This window comes from Panthera tigris, chromosome D2 (assembly GCF_018350195.1).
Source record: "Panthera tigris isolate Pti1 chromosome D2, P.tigris_Pti1_mat1.1, whole genome shotgun sequence".
NCBI classification, from domain to species: Eukaryota; Metazoa; Chordata; class Mammalia; order Carnivora; family Felidae; genus Panthera; species Panthera tigris.
This window is the reverse complement of record NC_056670.1, coordinates 52302605-52323220: the sequence shown is the minus strand read 5'-3', so window position 1 is coordinate 52323220 and position 20616 is coordinate 52302605. Positions and strand designations below refer to the sequence as shown.

The 20616-nt window shown below is 40.9% G+C and overlaps 1 protein-coding gene across 7 annotated transcripts in view; it reads right to left on the bottom strand.

Annotated features, from left to right (window-relative positions):
- Positions 1-20616, bottom strand: part of EXOC6 (exocyst complex component 6) — a 299891-nt gene that overhangs the window by 196218 nt on the left and 83057 nt on the right. For 2 of the 7 annotated variants that reach the window (XR_006209204.1, XM_042960754.1), the window contains exon 1: positions 2480-3032. The exons of 3 other annotated variants lie outside the window; for them this stretch is intronic. Coding sequence is in view for 2 of the 4 variants with exons in the window: in XM_042960754.1 (XP_042816688.1) it covers positions 2480-2679 (200 nt within the window). In the remaining 2 variants the exon portion in view is untranslated. Of the gene's footprint in view, positions 1-2479; positions 3033-12635; positions 12794-20616 lie in introns of those variants that run through there. 2 more of the 7 variants (XM_042960756.1, XM_042960758.1) reach the window with 2 other exon arrangements.

The window sequence follows — 20616 nt, the reverse complement described above, 5'->3', positions numbered from 1 at the left end:
AAAGCTGTAAGTCAGAGTTTGCGTCTTCAATAATGAAGAACAGTATTATAGCCTCATGTCAAATTACTGATATTCCATAAAATACACTTTGTTTAAGTTAAACACAGAATAACTATATGACCCAGCAATGCCATTCTTAGGTATATACAAAAAAAAAATATTGAAACCAGTATTCAAACAAAACCTTGTACATGAATGTTCATAGCATATTCGTAACACCCAAAAGACAGAAACAATCCAAATGTTCATCAATTGATGAATGGATACACAAAATGTGGAATAGCCATACCACAAAATATTGGTCAGTCTTAAAAAAGAAAGAGGTATTGATACATGCTACAACACTGACGAATCCCCAAAACATCATGGAGTGAAAGAAGCCAAACAGAAAGTCACATATTATATGCTTCTATTTAAATGAAATATCCAGAATAAGTAAATCCACACAGAGACAAAGCAGAATAGTGGTTGCCAGGGGCTAAAAGAAGAGGAGGAATGGGGAATGACTGCTTATTCCTTCTGCAATAATGAAAGTTTTGGAATTAGACAGAGGTGATGGTTATACTTTGTTAATGTACTATAAATTCAGTACTAAATGTCACTGAATTAAACCTTTAAAAATAGCTTATTTTGTTTTGTGAAATTTACCACTATTAAAAACAAGAAGCTTCCAGAATTCACAAAGCTGTTTCCTAGTAAAACAACCATACTTAGTAAAAGTTATTTAAAACAAACAAACAAACAAAAATTCTAAAGTCTCTGGAGGTTGTTCTAAGAGCATACAGCAAATGAAGAAACATTTATTCAAGAAAATCTACTAAACGCTTGATAAGAACAGTAAGTCTGTGGCCCTTGAACCATGACCCACATCCTTCCTCTGTAACCCCCAGCTCAGCATGAAAGAAGCTCCATCCTGGGTGGGTGTGGCTAAGAAGGCAGGGTTTCCTCTCCCCCTAGGTTTCAGTCAAGGGTGGAAAAAAAGGACAGACATCCAGTATTTCCCATCCTCCCTCCCACCAACTTTGTGTTCCAAGTAAGTGTGGTCAAGAAGGTTGGGGGCTCCCTTCTTCTACCCAGTCTCCCTTCCTCCACTCAGCCCCCTGAAAGGGTCACAGAACGCAGCCAGGAATATTAGGCTCCTAAATGCCTCACTACAGCTCACTCACAGGACAGAGGCTCTGAGCACACCAGAATTTACTCCCATATCCAGAGTCTTGCTCTTAAAGCAAGGGTGTCTAAGAGAAGCAAGCCACTGTTCCTAACCCAGCTTTGGAGAAGTGGCTCCCACAGGGAGATACAGGAGGTAAGTGCAGACAGCTGCAAAGCTCTCCCCAAAGAAAGTGACTTTATCTAAAACAGAGTGTAGAGAAGTTCAAACATAAGGGCACTCTTGAAAACAATGGTGATTTTGGTAGCACACAATTGAAAAAGGAGGCTCACAGGTCGCCTAGTTTACCAAAGAGAACTATGGAAAGAAAAGATTGAGAGCCCTCCTGCAGTCAAAACACATCTCAGACACTGGCCTGAAAAACCTCCACTGCACTCAAACACATGTTTGTACAACATGCTCATAGCAGCATTATTCATAACAGCCAAAAGATGGAACCAATACTAGTATGTATTGATGAATGATAAACAAAAAATAATGTATACATGCAATGCAGTATTAGCCAGCCTTAAAAGGAAGGAAATTCTCACACATGCTACAACATGGATGAATCCTGAAGGCATTATGCTAAGTGAAACAAGTCAGTCACAAAAGGACAAATATTATATGATTCCATATATATGAAGTATCTGGAGTATTCAAATTCACAGAGACAGAAATAGAACGGTCATTGCCAGGGGCTGGTGGGAAAAGGGAATGGGGAGTTAGTGTTTTAATGAACACACTTTCAGCTGGGGAAGATGAACACATTCTGAGGATGAATGGTAGTGATGGCTACAGAATAACTGTGAATGTACTTAATGACACAGTATACTTAAAAACTGCTAAAATGGCAAATTTCATACAATGTATATTTTATCATAATTTTGAAAAACAGGGGTGCCCGGGTGGCTCAGTCAGTTGAACAGTCACCTCTGAATTTTGGCTCAGTTCATAATCTCATGGTTCATGAGATCAACCCCCGGGTCGGGCTCATGCTGACAGCCTGGAGCCTATCTGGGATTCTCTGTCTCCCTCTCTCTCTGTCCCTCCCCCCCGCCCCCACATGCTCTTGCTCCTGCTCTCTCTCTCTCTCTCTCAGTAAATAAATAAAAACTTTTTAAAAAATAATAATTTTGGAAAACAAGATACAAAAATGAAGATTAGAAAATTAGAGGATTTCACCCCCTAGAAAAATCATTAAGCCAGGAATAAATGTAAAAACTAGAGAGATAAATAAAACAGTTATACCATTTATTCCTTTGACATTTATGGAGTACAATCTGCTTAGATGGGTTCTAGCTGCTGGAGTGTGCAATAAATCCCTGTTACCTGAGGGTGCATTCATCTCCCAGCTGCTGAGGACTCCCAGCTGCACCCTCCTCTGGAGACCAACAAGTGGGAGGCACGTGGAAGTCATGCCACACAACACACACACACTCTAGGGGCAACCTGCAGCAGATGAGAAATTTGTGGAGATGAGGGAAAAGAGAAGCCCCGTGGCTCAAAGGAGAACAACTCCCTGATGTCATTCAAGCTCCAGAGCTACCCTTAGACTCAGGTGATAGTCAGTATCAAGAGTTACTACAATGTATTATCTAAGCTTTCTAGTTTTCTACAACAACAAATTATGAGATAAACAAAGAAACAGGAACTGTGAGTCATACAAAGAAAAAGAAACAGGCCCCGTGAGATGGCTCAGATGTTGGATTTCACAAAGACTTCAAAGTACTATAATTCATAATAGTGAACAGAACTTTACTTAAATTAGTAAATGAAGGTATGATGACAATGTCTAATAAAAGACAATATTGATAAAGATAGGTATTATTTCAGGGGCATCTGGGTGGCTCAGTCAATTAAGCATCTGACTTTTGATTTTAGCTCAGGTCAGAATCTCATGGTTCATGAGATCAAACCCCACATCAGGCTCTGCACTGACAGCACAGAGCCTGCTTGGGATTCTCTCTCTACCTCTCTCTGCCCATCCCATGCTCTCACATGAGCACAGCTCTCTCCCTTTCAAAAATAAACATTAAAAAAAGAAATTATTTTTAAAAATGGAAATTCCAGGGGCACCTGGGTGGCCCAGTCGGTTGAGCGTCCGACTTTGGCTCAGGTCATGATCTCGCGGTTCCTGAGTTCGAGCCCTGCGTCGGGCTCTGTGCTGACAGCTCAGAGCCTGAAGCCTGCTTCAGATTCTGTGTCCCCCTCTCTCTCTGCCCCACTCCTGCTTGTGCTCTGTCTCTGTCTTTCAAAAATGAATAAACATAAAAAAAATTTTTAATGGAAATTTTGGAGTCGAAAATCAGCAATAGAAATGAAAAAGGCATTAGAGGATGTCAACATTAGATGTGAACTGGCAAAAGAAAGACTATTTGAAAACAGACTAATAGAGATTATACAATCCAAAGAACAGAGAGAAAAAAAAATGAAGAAAATGAACAGCACCTCAGACAAATGTAAATGCCATTAAGCACATCAACATATACATGATGAGGGCACCACAGTAATATTTTATGATGGTAAAAAAGTCAGAAAGAATGTTTGAAGAATATTTGATGGAATTATGACTAAAATTCCCAATATGCTAAAAAATAGTAATCTGGACATCGAAGATAACCAAGGAACTCCAAGAAGGATAACACAAAGAGATCCATACCCAAGCACATCATAGTAAAAATAATGAAAGACAAATAGAACATCTTGAAAGTAGTAAGAGAAAAACCACTTATCACATACAAGGTTATACTAATAAGGTTAACAGAAACAATGGAGGCCAAAAAACAGTGGGATGACATATTCTAAGTGCTAAAAGAAAAAACTGTCAACCAAGAGTCTAATATCCAACAAAACTGTCCTCGAAAAGTGAAGGTGAAACAAGAATGTTCCCAGATCAACAAAAACTGGGAGAATTAGTTAACAGCAGACCAGCTTATAAGAAAAACTAATGGAAGTTCTTCACAATCAAAAAAGTGAGCCCAGATGTCAATATAACCACACACACACACACACACACACACACACACAGAGAGAGAGAGAGAGAGAGAGAGAACACTAGTAAAGCTAACTGTGTAATTATAAAAGATAGTATAAATAGCATCTCTCTTAACTGACTTAAAAAGCAATTGCAAAAAACAACATGTGCATAGTTCTATTTGTGGGCCTAACATACATAAATGTAATATATTTGACAGTAAGAGCAAAAAGGAGGTGTAGGAGCAAAGCTGTATTGGAGTAAGAAAATGACACAAGATGACATCCTACAACCCAGCAAAAAATAAAGACAATCAGAAATGGTAATTAAGGGTTAATACTGTTGTAACAAACTCTATAAATACATACTTGCTCTTCTTTCTTCTCTCAGCTTCTTTAAAAAACAGAAAGTTATATAAAATAACAATTACAACAATGTACTGTTGGGTTTGTAACATATATAGACGTAAGACCTATAACAAAATAGGACAAAAAAGGGAAAGAGAAAATAGAGATATAAAGAATTAACATTTCTGTATTTCACTGGAATTAAGTTAGAATAAACCTGAAATTGATCCTGAGAACCACCACTAAGAAATAACTTTTAAAAAAAAATTTTTTTTCAACGTTTATTTATTTTTGAGACAGAGAGAAACAGAGCATGAACAGGGGAGGGGCAGAGACAGAGGGAGACACAGAATCTGAAACAGGCTGCAGGCTCTGAGCAGTCAGCACAGAGCCCGACGCAGGGCTCGAACTCACGGGCCGTGAGATCATGACCTGAGCCGAAGTCGGCCGCTTAACCGACCAAGCCACCCAGGCGCCCCAAGAAATAACTTTTTAAAAGATACTGAAAAACATCATTAAATTAAAATGTTATACTGGAAAAATATTCACGTAATAAAAAAGAGTGCTGAAAAAAGGAACAATGAAGCAAAAAGGAAATGTGACATATAGAAAACAATAAGTAAAATGTCAGTAAAATAAATATAACTAGATAAATAACAACATTAAATCCATAAATGGATTAAACAAAAGGCAGAATGTTAAAATGGGTGACAAACAAGATCCAACAATATGCTATCTATAGGAGGCAATCTTTAGATTTAAGTATAAAAACAGGATGAAATTAAAAGTACAGAAAAAGACATATGATGCAAAAAGCCACCATAAAAAAGCTAGTGGCTTAACTAATATCAGACAAAATAGACTTTAAAACAAGTCTACAGATAAAGAATATTTTATGATAGTAGAAAAGTCTATCAATCAGGGATATATGACAATTATGCACATACAGCGCACACCAACAACAGGGTCCAAAACAACACAAAATAAAAGCTATCCATTATCTAACAATGGACATTCCTCTCAAGTGCACATGGAACATTCTCCAGAACAGACCATATGTTAGGCCATAAAAGCCTCAATAAAATTAAAAGAACTGAAATTATTCAAAGTATGATTTCCAACCACAATGTAATGAAATTAGAAATTAATAGAAAGACACTTGAGAAATTCGCAAATATGTGGACATTAACACACTTCTAAGTAACCAATGAGTCAAAGAAGAAATCATAAAAGAAATTTTAAAAATACTTCAGGACGAAGTTAAAGCAGTGCTCAGAGGGAAATTTATAGCTGCAAAAGCCTGTATTTAAAAATGACAAAGATCTCAAATCAAGAGCCGAAGTTTCCATCAGAAGGCAGCAATAGAAAGAAAACTAACACAACACAAGCAGAAGAAAGGAAATAATAAAGATTAGAAATGAAATAATTAGTAAATAGATAAAAATCAATAAAATGAAGAGTTGTTTGGTTTTTCGAAAAGATCAACAAAACTGACAAACCTTTAGCTAGGTTGACCAAGGGAAAAAAGACAGACTCAAATTACTAAAATCCAGAATGAAAGAGGTCATTACTACTGACCTCACAGAAATAAAAAGGGTTATAAAGGGAATGCTATGAACAACCGCATACCAACAATTTGATAACCTAGAAGAAATGGACAAGTTTCTAGAGAGATACAAATCTGATTCAAAAAGACTAGAAAATCTGAACTGATTTCTACAAGAAATTGATTCAGTAATCAAAAATCTCCAAAGAAACACCATATGGCTTCACAGATACCAAATATTTAGAGAATTAACACTAATCCTTCACAAACTCTTCCAAAAAAGTGTAAGAGGAGGGACACTCCCTAACTTATTCTAGGAGACCAGCATTACTCTAATACCAAAGCCAGATAAAGACATCAAAAAGAAAACTAGACTTTTATCTCTTGCAAATATAGATGTAAAAATACTCAACAAAATTGTAACAAACCAAATCCAACAGCATAGTAAAAGGATTATACACCATGACCAAATGGGATCTATCCTAGGAATGCAAGAGAGATTCAACATTAAAAAAAAAAAAAAAAAAATCAATGTACTATATACCACATGAATAGAACAAAGGAGAAAAAAACCCACATGGTCATCTCAGTTCAGGGAACACTAACCAACTCACTCTCAGATACTATTCTCATACCAAAACCAGACAAAGGCATCCCCAGAAAATAATAGACCAAAACCTCTTATGAATATACATGCAAAAATCCTAAACAAAATACTAGCAAACAGAATCCAGCAACATATAAAAAGGATCATACGGTATGATCAAGTGAGATTTTTCCCACAAACACAATGATGGTTTACATCTGAAAATTAATGTGGTATACCACATAAATACAATAAAGGATTAAAAACCACACAACATCTTAATAGATGCAGAAAAAGCATCTGAAATATTGAACATTCTTTCATAATAAAAACATTCAAGAAACTAGGAATAAAATGGAACTTCTTCGACATAATAAATGGCACCGTGAAACTTCCACAGCAGCTCATGAGAGTGCCTGTTGTTCCACAACCTCACGGATACATGGTATGGTCAGTCTTTTTAATTTTAAACATTCCAATAGTGTGATTCACTGTTGTAGTTTTAATTTGCATTTCTAACGACTAATGTTGTTAACCATCTTTTCATGCACTTATTTGCCCTGTGTGTACCTTCTTTGGTGAAGTATCTAAATCTTTTACCCATTTTTTAATTGGATCATTTGCTTTCTTATCTAGGCCCAAAGACTTTTTTTATACAGTGTGGACACAACTTATTTTTTTTATTTTTTTTAATGTTTATCTATTTTTGAGAGAGAGAGAGAGACAGAGCATGAATGGGGGAGGATCAGAGAGAGAGGGAGACACAGAATCTGAAACAGGCTCCAGGCTCTGGGCTGTCAGCACAGAGCCCGACGCAGGGCTTGAACTCATGAACCGCGAGATCATGACCTGAGCCGAAGTCGGACGCTTAACCGACTGAGCCATCCAGGCGCCCCACAACTTATTTTTTTTTAATGAGATATGTGATTTTTCAGATATTTTCTACCTGCCTGTGGTTTTTCATTCCCTTAATGGTATCTTTGATATCCACATGTTCTCAATTTTGATGAAGTCCAGTGTATCAATTTTTTCTTTTATATATTATGCTTTTGGAATAGTATCTAAGAATAATCTCCTTAACCAAAGTCACAAAGATTTTTGCATACAGTTTCTAGGAGTTTTGTAGTTATGCATTTTATATTTATGATCCACTTTGAGGTACTTTTTAAATATAGTGTAGAGTATGGATCAAAGTTAATTATTTTGCATATGGATATACAATTGTTCCACCCATTATTTAAAAACACTACCGGGCCTCCTGGGTGGTTCAGTCGGTTAAGTGTCCTACTTCAGCTCAGGTCATGATCTTGTGGTTCGTGAGTTAGAGCCCCGCACCAGCTCTGCGCTGACAACTCAGAGTCTGAAGCCCACTTCAGATTCTGTGTGTGTGTCTCTCTCTCTCTCTCTCTCTCTCTCTCTGCCCCTTCCCCGCACCTGCTCTATCTCTATCTCTCAAAAATAAATAAATGTTAAAAAAATTTTTTTTTAAACACTACCATTTTCTGGTGGGTAAGCATCCAACTCTTGGGTCTCAGCTCAGGTCACGATCTCACTGTTTCATGAGTTTGAGCCCCTCGTCAGGCTCTGTGCTGGTAGCTGGGGGCCTGCTTGGGATTCTCTCCCTACTTCTCTCTCTCTATCCCTCCCCCCACTCCTGCTGTCTCTCAAAATAAATAAACTTTAAAAAAACTACCCTTTTTTAATGAACTGCCTTTATGTCTTTGTCAAAAATTAATTTGACCACATGTATGAACCTATTTAAGGAGTCTCTTATTCAGTTTCATGGATCTATTTATCTCTTTTTTTGTGAGTATTTATTTTTGAGACAGAGGGAGAGCAGGTGCATGCCAGCAGGGGAGGGGCAGAGACAAACGGGGACAGAGGATCAGAAGCAGGCCCTACAATGACAGCAGAGAACCAGACACAGGGCTCTAACTCAGGAACCATGAGATCATGACCTGAGCTGAAGTGAGATGCTTACCTGACTGAGCCACCCAGGTGCCCCGTGAATCTATTTGTTTATCTTGATGCTAGTATCTCACTGGCTTGATTACTATAGCTTTACAATAAATCTTTTTTTTTTTTCAACGTTTTTTATTTATTTTTGGGACAGAGAGAGACAGAGCATGAAGGGGGGAGGGTCAGAGAGAGAGGGAGACACAGAATCGGAAACAGGCTCCAGGCTCCGAGCCATCAGCCCAGAGCCTGACGCGGGGCTCGAACTCACGGACCACGAGATCATGACCTGGCTGAAGTCGGACGCTTAACCGACTGCGCCACCCAGGCGCCCCTACAATAAATCTTAAAAACAGGTAGTGTAAGTCTTCCAGCTCCATTCATCTTTTCCCAAGTTAGACTCTTCTAGGTCCTATGCACTTCTTTTTTTTTTTTTTTTTTTTTTTTAATGCTTATTTATTTACTTTGGGGGCGGGCAGGGGTGCAAAGAGAGAAAGGGAGAGAATCCCAAGCAAGCTCCACACTGTCTGCTAAGAGCCCAAACCAGGGCTCAAACTCACAAACTGTTAGATCATGACCTGAGCCCAAATCAAGAGTGAGACACTTAACCGACTGACCCACCCAGACGTCCCAGTCCTATGGATTTCCATAGAACTTCTGAATCAGCTTATTGATTTCTACAAAAAAAAAAAAAAAAACCTTCTGCCGGCATTTTGATTTTGTCCAAATCTAAAGACCAATTTGGGGAAATTACCTTGATAGTTTGTCTCTTCCAAGGAATTTGTCCATTTCTTCTAAGTTGGCAAATGTATCGGCATGAAACTGTTCATAATTTTCCTTTAATATCTGTAGAATCTGCAGTGATGTCACCTCTCATTCTGATACTGGTATCAGGAATTGGTAATTCCTGATAACTGGTATCTTCTCCCTTTCTTTCTCAGAGATTTATCAACTTTACAAATCTCAAAGAAATAGGTTTTCATTTCACTGACTCTCTCAATCATTTTTCTATTTCCCTTTTCATTGATTTCCAGTCCAATCTTTATCATCCCCTTTCTTTATCAGCTCCTTTCTTTGGCTCTTTTTGACTTCATTTGCTATTCTTTTCCTAGTTTCTTAAATTAGAAGCTGAGGCCATTGATTTGACACCATTCTTTCCCAGTGAAGACATTTAACACTACAAATCTCTAAAGATTCTGTGTGCTGTACCCCACAAATTCTGATGTGTTTCCATTTTATTTAGTTCAAACACCTTCTAATCTTTTTTTTCTGGTTTCTTCTTTCACCCATGGGTTATTTAGATGTGTGTTATTCAGTGCCCAAATATTTAGGAATTTTCCCGTTTTCTATTATCGACTTCTAATTTAATTCCACTGTGGTCAAAGAGCCATATTGTAGGCCAGCTCCAATGAAAAGTCACATGCTTCTCATTTAATCATTAGGAATAAAAAGTAAATCTGGAAGGGGCACCTGGGTGGATCAGTCAGTTAAGCATTTGAATCTTGGTTTCAGCTCAGGTCATGATCTCATGGTTTTTGAGTTCGAGCCCCACTGCGGGCTCTGGGCTGACAGTGTGGAACCTGCCTGGGATTCTCTCTCCCTCCTTCTCTCTCTGCCCCTCCCTCACTCTCTCTCTCTAAATAAATATACAAACTTAAAAAAAAAAAAAAAGTAAATCAGGAAAAGGTGAGGCTGAAAAAGTCTCCCATGGAGGAAAAAAATAAAAACAGAAACAGTATCAGAAGCCAGTAGGCCAACTAAAAGATAATTGGGAAGTAACAAAAACTAATCTTAATAGTAAGCTCTCTGAACCTCAATTTTCTTATTCCTATACTTGCAAAGGGGGGTGGGTGTTTAGATGCCCAGGACATTAGAGACCTTACCTATTTGTTCACTGCTCTGTCCCTAACACCAAGCATGTGATAGGCACCTTGATGTCCAGGATTCGCTTCAAAATAATCCAGGGTGAGGGAGAGTGGATAGGGGAACAGATGGAATGACACTGGCCAGGGTTGAAATGAAGCTAGATGATGGCTTCATGGTGGTTCATTATACTATTTTACTTTGTATCTTTCCAAAAAAAGGGTTTTTTAGAAATTTAATATTAGCACTTATTGGAACCTAGAGAAAAATCAGTAATAGCTTAAACACTGTTCAGGAGAAACGACTGCTAGCTGTGCCTTCTGCGTGTATGTAGAGTGTGCTTGAAATGAGATGACAAGTGTGTGTATATATATATACAGGGTAAGTATGAGTCACTGGAGTTGACCAAAGAAACAGCATAGGTTTCAACAAAGTGACACAATTGCCCAGCAAAAGAGAACAGAATAACAGTGTGAATACATATATTCTTTTTGTGTTACAAAAGTCTCAATATATTTCAAAGTTTTCTTCTAAGTTAATTTCCTCTCTTTTCAAAGATAATGCCTACCATTTTTTCCCAGCAGGAAGTCTCTCCTTCATAACCCATACTATTTTTAAAAATTGGCTGTTCTGATAACTATACCACATACTGTACTCTTTCAGTTTCACCACGCAGTAAGGAAAACAAAGCTTCCTTTTAATCTATGACTTCTACTTTCATCACCAAACGTACAGAGTTTTATGAAAAGAAAAACTATGTTGGAAAATTAAGGAAATGCACTAATTATGCTTATCGGAGCATAGCAGGAACTTCATGTGACCAAAAAAAACATTCATCAGGTGCCTACCACATGCTCGGTGTTAGGGGCACAGCAGTGAACAAATAGGCAAGGTCTCTAACGCCCTGGGCATCTCAACACCCACCCCCTCCCCAAGTACAGGAGTAAGAAAATTGGGGTTTAGAGAGCTTAAATGATTTTTGCCCACGACTGCACACTTCTCCAGTAGTAGGACTAGGGCAAAACACTCCAGACTTTCAGGGCAAGGTGAATTTACATTATAATTTGATATGGCTTCACTTGATACTACATCCAAGTCCACAAAACATACAGTGCTTCATTTCGAGGAAGTGTATCCTGAAGAAAATACTGTTAAAGCACAATCACGCCTAAGTACCTTAAGTGAATAATAATTTCATTATTATCCTTACGAGTTGAAACCTTATATTTAAAAGGCACTTATTCTTTTTTTTTAAGTTTACTTATTTACACATTTTTAAGTAATCTACACCCAAGGGAGGGCTCGAACTCACGACACCTAGATCAAGAAGAGTCGCGTGCTCTTCCGACTGAGCCAATCAGGCTTCTCTAAAAGGCACTTATTCTCGATGAGAATGCCTAACCTAGTCTAGTGGATCACAACAGTGCCCGGCTGATATTCTATTATTATATTAGGGCAGCCAAGTATTCAGTCTGGAATATTCATTATCTAGTACTATTTTTAAAGGGTGCCTCTTTTTTAAAAATAAATGGGAAAGTTAATGCAAAATTAATGAAACGTTCGTAAATAGTTAAAAGCTTCCCTAACTCCAGAAAGCGTGCCGGGCGAGCGCTCCTTAACACTAGCGCGCTCCTGAGCATCAGCTCCTCCCCGCTAGCTCACGCTCCTTTCTCGCCCACGCTCCGCTCACTCCCACTCCCGCCGCGCTGAGGGATAATGGTGCCGGCGTCTCCCGCCCAATTTCAATTCTCCCACGCTCGCCGCAGCCCCTGGCGCCTGGGTTTCCACCTGCGCGCGCCTCCGCGCCTCAGTCACGCCGGCTGCTGGCAGTTAACCTTCGCCCCAGCACAGCCGCCTGCAGCCCCGCCGGGAGCCCGGGAGGCCCAAGGCGCGTCCTCCAGACCCCAGGCCAGGGCGGGGCGGCGCCGCGGATCCCGCGGTCAGAGGCGCCGCGGTGGCCACACCCACCGGCTGAGTGGTGACAGCTCCTGCAGCTGAGGCGGGCCTGGCCGACAGGTGCAGCCGTCCGTTCGGCCCCTCCCCGCACGGGCCGGGCCCAGGTCTCGGCCCGCCGCCCTGGAGCGCCCCCGCCCGCCTCTGCGCGCACCACCTGTCGGGACGCCCCGCGCGCGGCCGGTGGCTGACGCCCCGCCCGGCTCCTCATGAGCCGCCAGCAGCGGCAGCGCGAGGTCCTGGGGGAATGAGAGCTTTACCGAAGGGTGGGCCCCACGCAGGCGGTGTCGGTGCTCTCGATCTCCTGCAAGATCCGCTCGTGCTCCGGGACGGTGCCCAGACCCTCGCCATTCTCCGCCATCTTGGCTGGAAGCTGAGGAGCCGGTGAGGCGCGGCGCCGCGCAGACGGCGGGGGCGAGCGCCCTGAGGCGCGCGCGCAAGGGGGTGGGGAAGGGGGCGTGGCGAGCGGGGAGATGGCGCGGGGGCGCGCGGAGTGCGTGGGAGGCAGCACGCGGGCACGCGACCGACTCCCGGGCTCAGCGCCAGCACCTGTCCGAGCGCAAGGTGCTGCCCGCCCAGGCGAGGAGTGAAGACGCGTCGCCTTCGGCTCTCCCCAGCTACTTGCCCCTAGTTGCTATCTAGTGACAGACCTGGCTTTCCCGTACATTCTTGTATTCTGTGTGCCACACCCTCTGCTACGCGCTGGAAATACCTGAATAATGAAGCAGATCGACCGTGAAATAACCACCCTCGATCTGTAATAAAAACTACGGGAACATTTAACGAGGAGGCCTGATGTACTCTGTGTGGTGGAGAGTCAGAGAAAAGAAAATGTGCACTCAATAAAAATTGTGTGTGGGAGTAAGATTTATTTTAGGAATGTGCCAAGAAAATCCCATGACTACTGTTCTGGGTGCGTTCACATCTCTGCCTGCGGGAAGTTCACGGTGGCCAGTCTTGACCCTTTATGGCAAGGATACAAGAGAGGCTCAGAGCAACGTGTGACTTCATGCCTAGGCCCTTCAAATCCTTGAACCCAAGTGCCTTCCAGTTGCTGTAGCTAGGATGAGGAGGGGTGGAAACTCTTGAGAGGAGCAGGCATCAGAGAGATGGGAAAGAGGCGGCGTGGCTTCGCAAAGTACTAATGTAGGAGAGTCCTGCATAATGACTTGTTGTGGGACTCTGAGTAAACCAGTTTGTCATGACCGAAGCAGCGACTGAGAAAGATAATCAAGGAATGCAAACCTAGCCCCAAGGGACAACTATTTTCCAGTCCCCATTAATCCAAGGCTCTGAACTCCCCCCCCCCCCCGCCCTTTCCTTACATTTATTTATTTTTGAGAGACAGAGCATGAGCGGGGGAGGGGCAGAGAGAGGAGACACAGAATCGAAGGAAGCTCGAGGCTCCCAGCACGGAGCCTGATGCAGTCCTCCAACTCACAAACTGAGATCATGACCTGAGCAGAAGTCGTGGCTCAACCAGCTGAGCCACTCAGGCGCCCCACTGAACTTCCCTTTGAGTGAACCATGCTCTTTCCTATCCAGCTGTGTAACTCACTCCCTTCAGTGAGTTTTTACTAGAAGCTTACCTCCATCCTCCTTCCCACAAAATTCCTGGGAGGTGGTATTGCATGGGCTCTGAACACAGGGGTCCTCAATTTAATTCCCTGCTCCTTCACAGCTGGGTGACACTGAGCAGGAACCTAGTTATCTTTTTCAGTTTCTGCATCTGTAAGTGACCACAACTGTAGGGTCTACCTCATCTCACTGTCTCATATTAGTTTTCTTTTTTTTTTTTCTTTTTTTTTCTTTTAACGTTTATTTATTTTTGAGACAGAGAGAGACAGAGCATGAACGGGGGAGGGCCAGAGAGAGAGGGAGACACAGAATCGGAAGCAGGCTCCAGGCCCTGAGCCATCAACCCAGAGCCCGACGCGGGGCTCAAACTCACGGGGCTCAAACTCACGGACCGCGAGATCGTGACCTGAGCTGAAGTCGGACGCTTAACCGACTGAGCCACCCAGGCGCCCCTCATATTAGTTTTCTAATGGTGCTGTAACAAATTACCACAAACTTAGTAGCTTAAAACATTCAGATATATTATCTTACAGTTCTATAGGTTAGAAGTCCAACAGGGGTCTCACTGGGCTAAATTCAAGGTGTCACCATGACTGGTTCCTTTCTGGAGAATTCATTTCCGTACCTTTATCAGCTTATAGAGGCCACCCAGAATTCTTAACTCATGACCCCCTTCCTCATTCTTTAAAGCCAGCAACACCGCATCTCTCTGACCATTCTCACATCTCTCTCTCTGACTCTGACATAGGCCATCAAAAATTCACTGCTCTTAATGACCCCTGTGATTAGTTTGGACCCAACCATATAAGTCTGGATAATCTTCTATCTTAAGGTCTTAACCTTAATCACATTTGCAACAACCCCTTTTATCAAGTACAACATATTTACAGGTTCCAGGGATGAGGATGTGAACCTTTTGGGGGAGCCATTATTTTGCCTGCCACATACAGTAAGTGCCCTATAAACATTACTATCATATATAAATGCTCTATTTTCCATTAATCTGAAATTTCTGTCCTTCCCGAAAAACAACTCAAATGTATCTCCTTCATAAAGATTCCCCTATCTCATCACAACCTTCTCTGCTAACTCTAGATTCAATTTAGCACACACTTGTCCACTCCACTACCAACTGTTTTACTAGTGTGCACTTGTTTTGAATAGTTCCTTTTCATACATCTGTGAGTTTTGTTTGTTTTTGTACACTTGGTCCCCAAGGAATCAACATGTGACTGATCTGAGTACACACTGGCTTAGAAGATCAAGGAAGCTCTGCTACATCCAACTGCCCATTCTGCCAAGAAACCCCATCAGAAGCCTATTTCCACTGTCTCAATGGTACAGAAAAATCCAGATCTTCTCTGGGAAATCACACTTTCTCAAGATGTAACAATAAGCCAAAGGAAAAAAAAAGTCTTCCTGAGGCCACCAGCACTGTCACACTATGTTAAAGACCTGACGTTCAGAGATGACTTTTTTTTTTAATTTTGCAATTTTGTATAGTTCCCCCTTGGAGTTCTGCATGTGGCTGAGAGAAAGGGGTTTTGAAACCAGACAATGCTGAAGATCAGAAGCCACTGGAAAGAATTCAGGATGAGTTAGAAAGGAGCATTCCAAACAGTTCTGAGCATAAGGCAAGAATTTGATTAATCTGTGATTGGTAACAATTTGGAATTATATATATGAATTTTATATAATTTATATAATTATATATATGGAATTTTATATACTTATATATATATAAGTATATAAAAAAGTTTATATACTGGCATTAAATACAGCATTTTATATAGTTGTATTCAGTTGTCTTAATAGAAATCTCTAGTATTAACAGAAAATGTGTACCTCAAATTGCATGATGCCCACTTTTATCAAGAGCCTCAATGCAAGAAACAATATTTATGGACTTTTGTCAGAGGATATAAACTTCATCCATTCCTCTGGTTATTTAAAATTTTATCTGTGAGTCAAGCCAAGTCCCTGTACCTAGACCCCACTGTTTGGGCCCTTCATGCCATTGTTTTTATTGAGTTCTAAAAAACTGAATCTTTTTCTTAGCTGACTGTGTCTCCAAGTATCAACAACCACCATCTGGTGTTAGTACATCTGAATTTCAGGTTCAGCTCTTGAGAAGGGAAAATAAACCTTTTGAAAATTGAACCTGAGACCAAAACATATGAAATGAAGACAACATTTGTATCTTCCTACAAAGAGAATGGAAAGCCATTTCTCCCTGCAGGAAATGGCAGACTCTCTTAGCTCAGTCAATGTGCAGAATTCATTGTTCTGAAGAGTAAAGCAAGGTGAAGAGAGCAGGGCAAGTGGTATAGGCCACCCTCTTATTTGGCAGCTGTCTCCTAATGGAGCGTTCCTTTCCTGAGCATTCATTAGCCAAGACTTTTTCCCCTTCTCTTCACCAATCCTGACACCATCTACCCAGACCCAGACCCTGTTCTGGGAAGCCAGTCCTGCTTTGCTACTCCTCACTCCAGGCCTATTTCAACACCTGCCCATAGAGATTACTGCAACATAAGCAGCGGCATCTTCCCCTCAAGTCAAGTCAAGACAGAAGGAAGTCCATATTACCACTTCTCCTTCCGAAGCAGCTTTTGCTGGTTCCCTTTATGACTGCTGACATTTCCGTTAGCACCTGAAATTTTTTGGTAAGAACTTAAAGCTAAATGTTCTAAATAACTATGTAAATTCAAATTTTAGACATAGATATAACAAATGTATAAATGTGCAAAAAAAAAAAAGCCTATTATAATTCTATTCTAAGTGATACATTTCTAAAAGACCAAAATAAAAACCATAGTAGCTATATATTGAGCACTGTTCGCTAAGCCCATTATATCATCTAATTTAATCTTTACTAACTTAATGAGTAATTTAACTGGGTATTTAATTAGTACTAATTTTACGGAAATCTAATTTAATCCTATGGGGTACTTTCCACTATCTCCACTATCTCCAGTTCCTTAATATGAGGAAACAGACTTATAGAAATTAAGTCACTGGTCCAAGGCCACACAGCTAGTAAGCTGAAGAAGGTGGAGCTGTTAACCAGTTCCTGTTTCTCCCACTAATAAAAAAAAGTCAGTCAAGAAGCCTGTTCCAATATTGTTTTACCCATGGGATAGATGATTTACCCAGTCTGGTCTGAGGAAGTTGGAGGCACACACAGACAGATTGGGTTATTTTTCAGTCAGTGGATATTAACTTCCAGAGATCCACTCAAAATCTCTCTTCAGGACTCCTAGGAAGGAAAAGGTAAACTAGGAAGACTGGCAGGACAGGAGATGCACTCTGTGTCCAGTAGGAAACTAACCAGCAAAGGCTAGGGATTTAACCTGTAAATAAACTTTTAGTCATTAATGACTTAGACTTTGAGCCACTTGTCTGCAGACTCATAACCAATCTTCCAAAGCCCCTCTTTCTGAGGAAAGAGGCTGTAGAATGCAGCTGCCTTGGTCTGGCATTTAACTACTTGGGTTCAAATTCCAACTCATCTTTTACTAGATGTTGGGCCTCCAGACAGCCAGTGAACTTGCCTAAGCCTCAGTTTCTTCAAGTGTGAATTAGGGAAAATAACAGCTCCTAGCTCACCAAGTTGTGTGGGAATTAAAGAAGATAATACATGCATAATGTTTAGCCCAGGGTTCAGTCAACCTTAGCATTAGAGACCAGAACTATCAGACATTTTTTTAATGCTTATTTATTTTCGAGAGAGAGAGAGAGAGGAGAGAGAGCTAGTGACGGAGGGGAAGAAAGAGAAGGAAAGAGGATCCAAAGCGGGCTTTGTGATGACAACAGAGAGCCCAATGCAGGGCTCAAACTCACCAGCCAAGAGATCATGACCTGAGCCAAAGTCAGAGGCTTAACCAACTGAGCCACCCAGGTGCCCCCAGACATTTATTTTTAAACCAGGAAGCCCAGAATTTAGCTTCCTCTTTGATAAAATACATATAAAAACCAGACATATAAATGTTCTTTTTTTTTTTAATCTTTATTTTTGGGAGAGTGAGAGAGAGACAGACTGAGAGCAGGGGAGGAAGAGAGAGAGAGGGAGACACAGAATCCGAAGCAAGCTCCAGGCTCTGAGCTGTCAGCACAGAGCCTGATGTGGGGCTCGAACCCACAAAACCATGAGATCATGACCTGAGCCAAAGTCAGACACTTAGCCTACTGAGCCACCCAGGCGCCCCTCAATGTTCTTTTTTCTAATCATTAACAAAATATCCTAGTTTTATATCAGGGCTTTCTGAACCTGAACTTCATTTTTTAAATGCTTGATGGATAGAAACTGCCTGAACTTTGTTTCCTGTCGTAGGGGAGGAAACAGGACCATGTCCTTGGGTAAGACTCGTGGTTCCAGATCGACTTCAGTGAGCCCTCCAAATCTCAGAGAAGTCAAGTGCCTCTTTGCTGTCCGGGGAGGCTGTGCTCATCCTTTGAAGTACATATTGTGATGGTAAACAAATTGCTGAGTCTGCCTCCACTTCCAAGCACAGGCACAATTCTGTATTGTTGACCGTCCAGCCCAGTGAATAGTTGTTAAAATGAATGAATCACATGCAGATACTTCCGGTGTTAAGCTTAGTGTTGTGACACCATGTTTCATGAGGTAGGTACACCTCTACAGAAAGATTCCCCTCTGCATTCCTGGGAACCCTAGAGTTGACTCCCTGATCTTCATCTTCTCAAGGCTGTGCTAGTATCATTCCAATGCTTCTTAGGGAGTGTAAGAGCCGTCATTACATAATTGTAGAACTGTATCGAGGTAAGTAGAGGCAGTTCTTTATACTTTGGCTCTAATAACGTACCCCTTATTGGTGCCTTTTAGCTGCTCTTTGGGGTTGTCTTGACAGCTGCAGTCCTTCAACTTCTGTCTTGTTGGCGCAGCGGCCTCCAGTGGCCACATTCTGTAAATGCAAGAGGATGTGAATTGAGTCCAGCCAGGCCCCAGAGGATTCCTGCTGCAAAATCAGGTCCAGGAATCCGTTGTTCCATAAAGATCTGGATCCCGTGGTGGAAAACAATAGAAGGAAATTTGAAATTGGAGCCAAATAAAGTCAGTTTTTCTGAAATATGGGCCAGTCCTCAGAGAAGCTCAAAAGTAATTAGCCCCAGGTTCTGTTCATTCAACAACTGTTTTTACTGAATGCTTTCTGAGCGCCAGGATCTGTGCTAGGCTCTTAGGGCTGCTCTGTCGTTATGTGACATGTGCAGTTGTTCTTGGATTAATGCTCTGCCATCACCATCTTGTAATTCTTAATAATTTTTGAACAAAGGGGCCTTTTTTTAAATTTTACATTGGGTCTGGCAAATGATGTCACTAGTCCTCCTTTCAGACCAATGTCCTGAAAGCTCCATTAGCTTGCTCATCCCAAAGCTAAACATTTTTGAGTCCATAATCAGGCAACTAAAGAACAATATTATTTTCTCTGAGTTCCATTCTAGCTTTTCCTTCCTCTTCCCTCCAACCTCCAGCTTATAACATCAACTGTTTTCTCTTCTCTTTCCTTCCATCTCCTCACTGTTGGTTTTGCTATTCATCATCCTGTTCCATGCATTCTCTATTCCTCACTCTTGTCCCACTTAGCTTTTCTTTATTCCTTTTGCCCTTTCTCCCTCTCCTCTCACTTGTCCTATTGTTCTTCTGTTGGCAAAATGGATTTGGAAATGTAACAAATGTCATGTAATGAAATAGTACTAATGATGACGATGATAGCTGACATTTACGCCTTGGCCGTTCTCTGCAAAATAGCATCCCTGGACCTCCCTATGCCTCACCCTGTTTTGTTATTCATCAGAGCACTTTAATACCACTTTTTTAAAATATAAAACTATTGATTGACCACTGTTTACCAGTATTTACAATAAATTAAACATTATAAGGCCGGATAACATTCCAGCTACAAAGTTATTGTTTCTCCTGGTTTCAGCTGAACCAGTAACTCAAATACAGAGACGATTGAGCCTCCGTGTAAGGAATGAGTTGAGATAAAGAAAACACATGAAGAAGTTAGATTACAGAGGTTTGTCCCCCCATTTATTCCAGCAGGTGCTACACTGCCAACATCTCTAACCACGTGATTGTGATTAGGCTTCCATGAATGAAGTCTTGAACATTCCATGAATCATGACCTTTTGGTCCATATAGCACCGGGATTTCAATTTTTTGAAAAGGAATGGTTCACTAGAAGGAAACTCTAGATGCCCATTTAACTAAGTTTTGCTTACCTAACTAAAACACACCAGGACTTGTCTAGTTTTCTCATTTGGGTGGGGAGGTTGTTGATAGTGACGAAATTTTCCTTTCAGGGATCTTGCAAATAAACTTGTATTTATATGACTGTAGATATGGATATGGATGCTAATATAGCTGTTTTTACATTGTCCAATTTAAATTGTTTACATTATGTTTAAATTGTACAATTAAAAAATTTGAAAGGTTAAGGCGTCAGGAAAAATTCCAATTTAAGTGATTTATTTCTTAGGTTGCTGAAATGATGGCATCCCAGAAACGTGGTCTTATCCATAGTTACAAAATGCTGTTTTTGTTTGGGTGAATGTTAAAAAAAAAAAGAAAGAAAACCATTTAAAAGTGTATTTTAAGTACACACACACATACAAAAAAACAAAAAAAAAACCCCAGAATGG